We start from the raw sequence: 12,223 nt of genomic DNA on the forward strand, positions 1-12,223 counted from the left end.
GTCAGCGGTTTCAGTTTTTTGTGGATTTTTTCTTCTTTCTTTCTTTTCATATGTGCATGTGCGTGTTTGCATGTGTGTGGATGTGTGTAAGTGCATGTGCATATGCTTGGCTTCCCGAGGTTGTGGCATCCCCAGTCCTGACGTCCACACTACTCATTTTGATGCAGGGCCTGTCAGTCACACCCACAGGTCCCTGGTGATGCTTAAGTCTCTAGAGCCAACTTTCTTTGGGGACCCCCTGAGGTGTCGGCCACAACCACCGGACATGCACATGGGTTTTGCAATCCAAACTGTGGCTGTGCAGCAAGATGACCTCCGAGCCATCGCCCCAGTTCAGTCCCTAGTACACATCAGGCCAGCTACAATGCTGTTGAGGCTGTCTTAGTTTGCCCTAAAATGCCAGCAGAGACATTAAAAAAAAAAAAAAAAAGACAAAGGTGGACCACTGTAAGCTGAAACCCAGCCGATCATCTGCCAGAATCTAGAAGGTATTTCTGTCATTCGAAGTCGGAGCCTTTGCTGGCTGAAGACTGCACAGCCAACAGGGACACAGACGAGAAAGATTCCCTTACATGGAGTCGAGGCGAGGTATGGGGAAGAGCAGGATCGAACCCAAGCTGTGGGGAGGCCTGGGTCAGTGTCCTCCCATGAGAGTGTGAACAGTTAGAGCTTCGCCACCACAGCCAGGACAGCTGCGAGTGAGACGCATTGGCCACTGTGGAATGAAAGGAGGTAGGAGGCGGCCACTGTGGTCAAGCAAGAAGTGAGTTTGGACAGGCCATGAGCCGGGTTATAATTCAAACACAATGAAGACATCTGTATTAAAATCAAGGGTAAAATACCGGGGTCTTATTATGGTCAACATAAATTAGCACTGGTTTGGAATTGTAGCTAACATAATGGCTGGAAAACAAAGCTATTGAAAAAATCGAACAGGCAGATTGGATACTTTTGAGGCTAACGAATGGCAGATGGAGATGACCTCAGGGAAGGGACTGAGACGCTGGAATTAAAGCATTCAATAGAATGCGACCGGATTTAGGAGAAATAAATAAAAGGCGGTAGTTTTTCTTCAAACCAGCAATGACTTGCTAGGGATGACAGTGGAAAAAGTGTCACTTACAGTAAAGCAGCAGCGCCACCCCCCCCAAAAGCATTAAATATATAAGAAATTACCTTAATTAAAATGCAAAAGCAGGAGCAGGAGGCGAAGCTCCGTGGGAGGGTTCTTCCCCGCCCCTGGGCCTGACTTCTAGCCCTCAAACAAACAGAAAGCCAGAGTTAGAGCAAATGTTAAGAGTAAATCTGTTATGTGAAGATGAAATATTAAAAAGTTATTAGTTCCCTGGGCCAGTGAGGGCGCTCAACAGATAAAGGTGCTTGCTACCAACCCTCATGACCTCAGTTCTCCTGAGGCCCATGACTTCCACAAGTCGCCTCTGATCTCTGCACACAGAGAGACACGAAGTCTCTCTCTCTCTCTCTTTCTCTCTCTCTCTACATATATGTGTGTGTGAGAGTATGTATGTATATATGTGTGTGTGTATATATGAATATACATATATATATAATACATTCCGAAGTTGTTTTGCATATTAAAACATTTGAGAGGGAATTTTGACCAAAGTTGAAAACATTCTTATAAAGAGAACCAGTGACAGTCACTTGCCTCCAAAAGACAACACCCCAGCACAGCCGGCGTCAGAAGGTGTCCGTTGATAACTGAGTCAGTTCCATACATGAAGTGTTTGGCCCAGGAACAAGCATGGATGGCCTCAGAAGCGCACGGCTAATAAGGAAGTTAGCGTGAAGCTGGGGGGGAAGGAAAGGGCATGGACATAAAGCTAAGATAAAATTTAGAAGAATGTATTCTCACTTCAGATACTCACAAATTTCACACATATTTAATAACTTCTAACACACACACACACACCGCCAGAGCTGGAGAGGTGGCTCAGTGGCTGAGAGTGTGTACCGACTTCCACAGGACCTGGGTTGGGTTCCCAGCACCTACATATGGCTCAGAACCACCTGTATCTCAAAGCCATTGGATACAGCGCCCTCTTCTGGCCTTCATAGGCATTGGTCCTGCAAGTGGTGCAGAGACATGCATGCAGGAGAAACACCCATCTGCAGAAAAATAAATATTTTTAAAAATCATCTATAAACAATAATTAGGAAATTGCTGTGTATATTTCGTTTTGGTTTTGGTGGGCCCAGTCTGTCATGGAGCTCAGAGGTTCACATTGTGGGTAAAACAAAAATTATCAAAATAATTGTTTCTTTTTCTTTTCTTCCTTTTTTTTTAAATTTTTTTTTTTTGCCTTCTTTATAGATATCCGAATACCATTAATGTGGAAAGACTCCGATCACTTCAGTAATAAAGAATGTACGTATAGCTTTAATTTGTATTTGGAAATGTTTCCTTGAGTGGTTAGGACACACATCTGTGATTTCTGAGGTCAGAACTCTTTGGTTCGGAGACATATTGGTGCCATTTGGCTAGAAGCATCCTGTCAACAAACTATCGATTTCTGATTTGGGGGACCGAGCATCCGTTCCCTGATTCAGACTAAGATATGCATACCGATGAGGGGAGACATCAGCGATGGGAACTTGTGTGGGGGCTTAGGGTGGAGAGATGGGAAGAAAGGTAGAGCCCCTACACCCCAAAGAGGCATGAGGTGAGTCAGTAGACGTGAAATTTCTTTTTTTCGCTTATTATGACCCAGGAGGTCTGAGTTTGGCTTTGCTAGATTGTTTAAGAGGGTGTAATGAAAGATTTTTAGATTGCTGTGATTTTCTCCTCCTCCTCCCCCTCCTCCGTCTCCTCCTCCTCCTCTGTTTCATTGGCTACACACGGTCTTCACAAGTCCATGTATCTCTTGGATCACCGACATTAACCTCAGATGTGCCCTAGCTGTTCAAGGCAAAGCCGGGTGACCCAGCAGCCCCTTGATCTGCCTCTTTTACCTTGGTGACTTTGTCCATATTCCAAAAGCCAAATGGTATCGGGCATAATTAGTTTTACATGAAGAATTTAAATCAGGTTAGTGTTTGTTTTTCAATTAAGACGTACAATTCACTTCACAAGGAATGCATGTGGGATTTGAGTCAATCTTCAAGATTACTGCAGAGAGTAAACTTTCCTAAAGAGCTGCGTTTTTCTCAGTAATGAGGAGTTAGCCCTTTAATCACCTGCCATTTTTAAGAACGTCACCAGATTGGAGGGTCTGGCCACTGTTGTTTGTATCCATGCCTGCCGTTTGGGTGTTGGGGTTTTCACGTCCTTTTTTTCCCCTTATTTATAGTTTGGTGGGTGACATTTGGTGGCTGTTGATACACCTCATCTTTTCTTGGACATCAAAACTTGGACATCAAATGGAGTCATTTACATGTGTGGCACTAAATTGACCGAGAGGCATAAAGTTTGCTAAGTGATCAGATTTGGCTGCAGGGATCTCTTTGGGACACCGCCAAGGGGGCCGGTGTTTATTTCTGGTGTTCCTTGGTTTGAGGTTGGGCTTGAGTGGGGTGAGGGAGTGAGTGACCTCCGAGTGTCTCACTCACACAGGTATGATTGTTCTGCTTGTGACGGCTCCTGCTGCTGTCTGCTGTCTCTCCTCTAGGCACACAGCGCTTCGCCATCTTTTGCTTATTCAGGATGGGAGCTCAGGTGTTTGACACGGACATGATGATTGTGGACCAGACAGTCACAGATATATGTTTCGAAAATGTCACCATATTGTAAGTATCCTTAATCCTCAGAGGGTAAAAAAAAAAATCTAAAGTTCTGCCTCTTTTTTTTTTTTTTTCTTATCAGTGAAGAAAGCCTAATTACTGTCTTTTAAATTCTGATGGCCTACATCCTGGTGGGCCTTGGCTTCTTTTCAAAGCACCGCAGCTTTAAAAATGTTTAAAAGTTACCCCCTTTTTTGGATTCAGAATAAAATAGAAATCTTATAATTAATACTAGCAAGCAGACAGTTGACTCAATGGCTCTGCTAAACTTCTTATAAATATTTATATTTCTGTCCCTACCCAAGCTCTGAGGATGATAGAATTTCGTTTGATGCTTGATGTAATACAGCAAATTTGGGCATAAAGCTGACTTTCTTTTCCTTCACAGGAAATTCAGTACAAAAACTAATGAGGTGGGACAGCTTTCTTATGAACCATTCTCTTAAGTGCTTCTTACGGTGGATTTTGGGGTGCTCATTCTCTTATAGCGGGCTTCTCTCATGTACTCAAACAGTGTAGAACAGCTTGACCTCTTAAGGGCTCTTTTATGGGCAGGCTCATTTTATTATGGCCATCCTACAGAGAGTCAAAAACAGCTTCCTTGGGTAACCATGGACATCATTTTTAACGAACATGAGGTTTTGTTTTTTTTTTTTCCCCTGGCCCCTGGCCTCTCTCTCAAAGTCTTTGTTGGCCTATCTCCCTGTGGGGTTTGTCTCTCAGGAGGACCTTGAGATGCCATTTCTAGATCAAGTGGTCGTAGCTGCCCCAGCTGCCCACGGGCAATCACCAGCACACCCTTGGCCGCGGCCAGTGGCACTTTAGATTTCAGAGGGGTCACGTCACACTGACAGGACCGTGGCCGACAGCGTTCCGTGGCTCCTGCAGCCAGCGTCGTGGAGTAACTGTGTAAGATGTAACATCGAGTTACCCTGGGCTGTTAGCAGTAACGCAAGCCTTTTTACAAGTTGTACTCAAGCCAGTGGAATTTAGTTCTCTCCTGCCTCGGGATTAGCCTCAAGTTCTTGTACACTTTAGGCTAAAGTGTGTCTCCTTCATTATCTCTTTCTCTTTACTTCTATTTCCAATGCTGCTAAGGACTCCCCCCCCCCCCGCCCAAATTATCCCACTCACTAATCGCCTCTTGTCTTCACATCAGTCCACCAGTGTTCATGTTTTGCCACAGAGGCAAAAGTTCCTGTGGGGTGGGGGTGAGGGGCCTCCCTCCCCCCATCCCCCCACTGGAAGAACAATACAAATGACTTGGAAGACAACATATGATTTATTGGCATTTTGGGGGTATAAATATTTTAAATTGGCCTAAAAATAGCTGCTGACAAATGTTCTAAATGTTAAAAAAAAAAATGTGCTCTTTGTTACGACGCTTGTTTTTAATAAGTCTTCAATATTTATGAATCTCTGGTTTTCCTCTAAATATTGACATTTGTTGCTCATTACCAGGAATACTGTATGTTTAGACGTTGCCAAGTAAGAAACTATAAAAATAGCTGCAAGTCAACGTCTTTGGATGTATCCAAACTGTAGATTGGCTATTTGAATTTTAAAGCCCCAGGGCTGAGGCCTACCTTCTGTCTTGAGGTGGCATCTGCGGATGAATGCGGTTCTAAGAGTGTTTGCCCCTTAGTTTTGCTGCTGTTTGGTTGTGTGGTTTGTTGGTGTTTTTGTGTTTTTGTTTTTGTTTTGAGATGGGGTTTCTCTGGCTCTGTAGACCAGGCTGGCCTCGAACTCACAGAGATCCACTTGTCTCTGTTTCTCAAGTGCCAGGATTAAAGGCGTGTGCCACCACTTGGTGTTCGGTTTTGCACTTTAGTAACAACACAGTGGCTTTCTATGCTAATGGGAGTTTATTGTACCAGGAAAGACTAAAGAGTAAAGCCAGTCTTTGTGCTCCCCAGACTGCAGGGCTTCTTTCTTTCTTTCTTTCTTTCTTTCTTTCTTTCTTTCTTTCTTTCTATCTATCTATCTAGCTATCTATCTATCTATCTATCTGTTTTCTTTGTGTGCATGTTTGTGTGTGCGACTTCGAGGGCACTTGTGAAACGGAGCCAGTGTTGCTGTCAGAGGAAAACCTCCAGTGTAGACCCTTGCATTCTACCTAGTATGAATCAGGAATAACCAGGCAAGCTGGCCCGTGGGTCTCACAGACACATGCACCGCATCCCATTTATGGCTTTGGAAGACCCAGACTAAGGTCCTTCTGCTTGATAAGCAAGCACCTATCCACCCTATGCAAGTGAGAGAATTTCTGAATGGGTTTGAGTAAAGCCCTATCGGGTCCCTTCTACTTGTACGAACAGTGCTTTGTGAAGACAGGGCCTGCCCTGCCCTCTGGGAACCCGGACTTTCAAGTATACCCCTTTATGTTGGTTTTGGGGTCCTTTCCCTCTCTATAACCAGACAGTGGACTGTTGATAGCTGTTGGCCAAGGTGAGGCAGTAGGTTGACTGGATATGAAGACAAATGGGAATTTGGGGTCTCATAGATTCCATTCAGGAAAGATAGTCATTTTCAAGAAATTATACATATGATATAAACACTTAAAAATGGTGGCATCGAAGGGCTGCAAAGGCGCAGCAGCATTATCAGGGTGTTTTATTCTTTATATTTTTTGAGCACTTTGCCTGCATACATTGGCTCAGTTGAAGCAAAGCCCTCCCCTGTTTGTGTGTGTTGTGTATGCATGTGCTCACGCACGTTCTTTCGAGTGCTGAGTATTCTTGTATGTGTACGAAGAAGTGTTCGCCTGTGCACGTGCATCTGGAGGCCGGAGGACGACCTTGGGCCTGGTCTACTGTGCTTTTAAAGACAGTCTCTCGCTAGCCTAGCGCTCACTGATCAGACTGCACTACCTGGCCAACAACCACCAAGGACCTGTCTGCCTTCACCTCCCCAGCCGTGGGGTTACAGGTCCCTGCTTCTGTGCCTGGCTTTTTTAAAAAATGAATTCTGGGGAATGGACTCAGGTGCACATGCTTGCTTGCCAAGTATTTTACTAAATCAATCAATCAATCAATCAGTCAATAAATAAAGTCATTCCCCAAGTCCCCAAGACTGGTTTAGAAGCTAAAAGTTCTAAAAGTCACAGTGACCCTCTTGGGCCATTTAGAAAGTAAACATACGTGGGCATGGTGTCCCATTGCTTACGGTTTAAACGCTGATTTTAAATATTGGGAAGACACCCAAGGGGTTTTAGTTTTGCTCTCTGCTGAATTAGACTCCCAGCCTTGTCGCTGCTCTCGGTTTCAGCAACGAGGCAGGACCGGACTTCCAGATAAAGATAGAAGTCTACAGCTGCAGCGCAGAGGAATCCTCCCTAACCAACACCCCGAGGAAGCTGGCTAAGAAGCTGAAGACATCCATCAGCAAAGCCACGGGAAGGAAAATCAGCGCAGCGCTCCAGGAAGAGAGCCCAGAAGCGTGCTTGCTCGCTGGTTCCGTGGCGTAAGCTCTCTAATATAGCGTGGGTGGTATTTCAGAGCATTGTCTTTCGATGCTTGTTTGTAATTTAACTGAAAAAACATCCTGCAACAGAGGGGAGCCCGGTTGTGTGGCCTTTACCCAGCTGAGATGCGCTTGGCCCCTTCTTTGAAGGATGGAAGTCAGGTGAACTGCTTTTGCGTTGCTTGGGATTCCACACCGGTATTAGTCAGGGTTCTCTAGAGTCACAGAACTTATGGGTAGTCTCTATATAGTAAGGGAATTGGTTGATGATGTACAGTTACCCCAACAGTGATCAGCAGCAGCTGTGAATGGAAGTCCAAGGATCTAGCAGTTGCTCAGTCCCACAATGCAAGCAGGTGAAGAAGAGAGAGCGAATCTTTCTTCTTCCAATGTCCTAATGTATGTCTTCAGCAGGTGTGGCCCAGATTAAAGGTGTGTGGCACCATGCCTGGATCTGGGACTTGCTTTGTTCCAGATGACCTTGAACTCAGAGATCTCCCTGTCTTAATCTTCTGGGATTCATAGCCACGGTGCCTCAAGATCTCCATGCTGAGATCCAGATCAGAAACTGGTGTCTCCCAGACTCCAGATGAGGCCCACAGGAGAGCCTTCCAATTCTGGATCGTAGTTCATTCCAGATATAGTCAAGTTGACAACCAGGAATAGCATTACAATGTCTAACCAGAAAGATGAAATGTTTTTCTCAAAAGCGGCCTGAATATATCAAGTGTCTGCAACCTGACTCCCTAAGTGGATTTCTATATGTGAGTCATGCTTTTTGTTTTAATGTTTTTAACACACCAATATAGTATCATTATTGCATTTAACAAATTAAAAAAAAAAAAAAAAAAGTCCTATGTGACCTGGTAGCCTGCATGTTTCAGACTGTATAGTCCTGAGGTATGACTGTTCAAATTAGGTCGGTAATATGACATGTGAGTGAGCCTTTGGGGCTTGTTCTAGCCTGTTCTATCCACTGTTTTCCCTTGGCCTTATTTATTGAGGAAGCCAGGTTTTGCAGGGCGCCTGTATGTGTAATCTAGCTGATTGTATCTCTGTGCTGCTTTGAAAACATTTCCCTGGCTCCTGTAATTGCCGTTCCCTTGTAATGGAGCTGAGGGTGGGATTCAGGTTCTCAACCCGGTGTATTTTCACTCTGTGTCGTTCGGGCTTCCTGTCTCACTTCTGAGCTCACGTGTTTCTAGCCTGACGCGTCGTCCATCATAAAGCCTGCTACCTGTCCTTTATTTGACTCTTTTAGCAGCCATTGCTCATAATCCCGTGTTTCATTGGAGACATGAATCTGATGCTCCCTAGATTTGCCCTGCGTGTCTTCTTTTTAATAACTTCTCGGAGAGTTTGGTGCAAGGTGTTTGGATTCTAATTCATCCTCTTCCCCAGCTGTCCCCAGGTGCATCCCCCACCTCTTACCCACCCAACCTCACACCCCAACCCCCACTCCCCCACAAAGCCTTCCAGACCAATGTGTGCTGCCCAAAATATTCTTGATGTGTGGTTCCTGGTTGATTAACCAGAGTCTGCAGTCTTAAAGAATGCTGCTGTCTGTTTCTTTAGCTGGCAGCTAACAGTAGCCAGTGGCTCCACAGCAAGGGGTGAGACTGTGTCCAACTTCCCTCACACCACACTGGGATGTGGTCCAGCTTGGGCGTCCACAGGTCCTGTGCATGCTGTCATAGCTGCTGCGAGTTCATGTGAGTGGCTGCCTTGCCCTGTCCAGAACACACGGTATCCATGCAGTGATCCACTGCCTCTGGCTACTTAGACCCTTTTTTCTGTATCCTACACTGATCCCTGAGCCTTGGGAAGGGGAGGTGCCGGAAAGGTGCTCCGTTCCGTTGCCCTGCATTTCTGGATAAGCCAGCACAAGGTAGATGAGGCTAGACCCATAGATGATGACGTAGATGAGGCTAGACCCATAGATGATGACGTAGATGAGGCTAGATCCTTTGGCCTGCATTTATCTTCAAAGCCCAGTGGTTTTCTTGGGAGCCTCTCATTGAGTGTTCCATTATTGCTCTCCGGAACAAGCATCCCAGTCTTGAATCTTCAGTTTATAATTGGCCTCTGTTATTTGCCCATGAATTCAAATGCTAAGTTATTTTGTTTTGTTTTATAGGTGTGTTTCAGGAACCTTTCATTATTTTATACCATGAAAGTCTGTCAAAAGATGTGATAATACAGTGGATTTTACCCAGTCCTGTCCTTCAGGTCTGAATGTAGAGTGTGCTGGCTCACGCACAGCCCGCAGCCCCTCTAAACGTTCACTTGGTAGGGGCTTGTGCATAGCACTGGTATTCAGAGAGCGTAAGAGAATAATTTTTGCTTTTTAAGATACAGATCAAGTTCAATGTTGAGACTTCAACTGCAGGTCTTATTTAGCCTTTAACCAAAATGAGTGCCTATAAAATAGTATGTAACTAGGAGATGGTATCTGGCCAAATATAGCTATTTTTCTTTTCTTGACAAGAATGCATTTTTCCTCTCACTCCCATCTAAGTAGTCTTTATTTTCCATACCCCTTGATCCCCACCCCACCCCAATATTATAGCAGTCAGCCTACTTGATAGAAAAAAATGTAGCTGATTAAACTTTTGGGAAGTTGGTAAAGGAACGAGTGTAACGTTTTAGAGACAAGCTGTTGATCCTGACCAGAATGCTTCTCAAGTGAGATCACTGTTGGTTTGGAAGATGCCCATGCAATTAGTCACGGGCTAAAAATGAAGCAACTTCAAATACCATCATAAAATGGTATTGTTGGGCTTCAAGAAGACAGTGAACATTTTTGGCAATTTTTTAGGACGTTCCCTGGCCTGACTCACTTCCTCCCCTTATCTGTGGAATGTCGGCTTACCGAAATCTCTTCAGCTACATCTCGCCAGTTTTCCCCCAACCAGCGAATTAACTGCTTTTGTATTGTGACTAGGGCAGTGTTCTTCATTGTTAAAACATACTTTAAAAACCTGTAGTATCATTTGTGATATTTTAGTTGACTAGAAGACAAACTAAATTTAAAAGCAAAACAAAACAAGCTACTCTGTGAAGAGCCAGCTGAGTTAGTTAAGAGCACTGGTGACCACAGTACCAGGGCACCTGAGGTCCCCTTCTGGCCTCTGAGGGTCCTGCAGGCAAAACATGTATCCATAAAATAAAAATGAATGGCCCGAGAATATCCCGTGCTACATCTTAAGTTAGAATGAAGGTATAAAACAATCTAACACATCTCCAGTAAGTGAAGTGCCTGTGGTTTGAACCGTGAAGAGGTTTAAGGGTGGGGAAGCTAATGTTGTTTCTAAATTTAACTAAGAGGTCACTCAGCTCCCAGGTACAACGAGCCTTGGAAAGGACCCTGCCGCAGGGAAGTCCTGGGGTTCCTGAGATTTCAGAGGTCGCTAGTCAGTCAGGATTCTTGCGAAAAGTGGTTATACTCCACTGTTTGTTTTCCTTGAAAAGAGCCCCCTTAATTTTAAGCTAGTCGTTAATGAGACAGGCGCACTCTCTCTAGCCACCAGCAAGTCAAGTTGAATTCTCTGAACTTCATGCTCTTCCTTTGCAAAGGTGGCCGGAAGTCCCTGCCCCGCTGCTCACCTAGACCAGAGAAATGCTGCCTCTCAAAGAGTACCTGAAAGGAAAGCAAGTGGTCACGGTTCTCTGCCAGCCACCACTGCATAACCACACCAACCAGGTCACTAGGAAAGCGGCATGAATTTCAGGACTAGAACCTAGAGCCACAAAGCTGGGATGCGGGAGCGCTGGGTAAGGGGTTGTTGTGTTGGTCCCATCCAGTTTCAGTGGTTGGGGGCGGGGCATGCTGCTTTGCTTCTGAGCAGAGAGTGCTTCCTCCCCCGGTTTCAGCTCCTCCCTGTGATGTGTGTATGTTTCTACTACGGCCGGCTGCACCCCCCAGATCTCCTCTGAAGTTTCTTGGTATTTAACCAGTTATCTTCCTTGGCCATATCATCGGCTTGCTGTATTCTAGCATACCCGGTTTTTAGAAGGGATTATTAGTGCCTTTCGTTTTCATACTGTTATTTTTAGACGTGCCATTCCTAAGACTCGGAGATTAATGACCTGTGTTTTTACCTTTTAGTAGTTGGGGGAGATGCTTTCTTGGGCATGATCATGTTTTAAAGCCTGTGCTGATATGGAGATATAGATATAGATATAGATATAGATATAGATATAGATATATCTTGACACAAACTAGGGTCAACTGAAGAAATCACCTTCATCAGATTGGCCTGTAGGCAAGTCTGTGGAGGTGTTTTCCTCATTAATATTAATTTTGGGAGGGCTCAGCCCAGCCCACTGTAGGTGGGGCCATCCCCTTGGAAAGTAGTGCTGGGCTATATAAGGAAGGAAGGCTGAGCAAGCCATCTGGATTAAGCCAGTAAGTAGCCTTTCTTCCAAAGCCCCTCCCTCAGTTCCTGCCTCCCTGTTCCTACCTTGACTTCCTTTCACTGATGATAAGCCATAGGATGACGTAAACCCTTTCCTCTCTAAGTTGCATTCTGTCATGGCGTTCATTACAGCGATGGAGAAGCAACCTAACACAAAGCCGAAAAAAAAAAACCTTAAAACCTGTAATTCGGTCTTCGCATCATTTTTACCTAATTGGACACATAAATAACATACCTTTTCTCCAGTGCTCCAAGTAAGCACAGATGCACGGGTTCCCCATAGCTTTTTTCTGTGCACAGCAAGAACACTATTTATCTTTAGCTGGGTTGGGATGACTGATCTCAAGTGGTATGGTGGTCGGTAAGAATAAATTATACTGTATCTCCTACAAGAATATAAGAAATACATATTATCATAATATTATATATTAAGAAAAATATATAAGAAATATGGAAGACAGTACAATTTTTTTTTGTTGTTTTTTTGTTTGTTTGTTTGTTTTTCGAGGCAGGGTTTCTCTGTATAGCCCTGGCTGTCCTGGAACTCACTTTGTAGACCCGGCTGGCCTCAAACTCAAAAATCTGCCTGCCTCTGCCTCCCG

The 12,223-nt window shown here is 44.6% G+C and overlaps 1 protein-coding gene across 1 annotated transcript in view; it reads left to right on the plus strand.

The window, feature by feature from the left end:
• Rtkn2 (rhotekin 2) overlaps positions 1-12,223 on the plus strand; it is a 70,380-nt gene that overhangs the window by 20,211 nt on the left and 37,946 nt on the right. Inside the window, exons 4-6 of the mRNA XM_021174955.3 lie at positions 2,336-2,389; positions 3,630-3,747; positions 7,009-7,203. Coding sequence (XP_021030614.1) covers positions 2,336-2,389; positions 3,630-3,747; positions 7,009-7,203 — 367 coding nt within the window. The remainder of the gene's footprint in view (positions 1-2,335; positions 2,390-3,629; positions 3,748-7,008; positions 7,204-12,223) is intronic.

Source organism: Mus caroli, unplaced genomic scaffold (assembly GCF_978045245.1).
Source record: "Mus caroli unplaced genomic scaffold, Mus_caroli_1 scaffold_9, whole genome shotgun sequence".
NCBI lineage: Eukaryota > Metazoa > Chordata > Mammalia > Rodentia > Muridae > Mus > Mus caroli.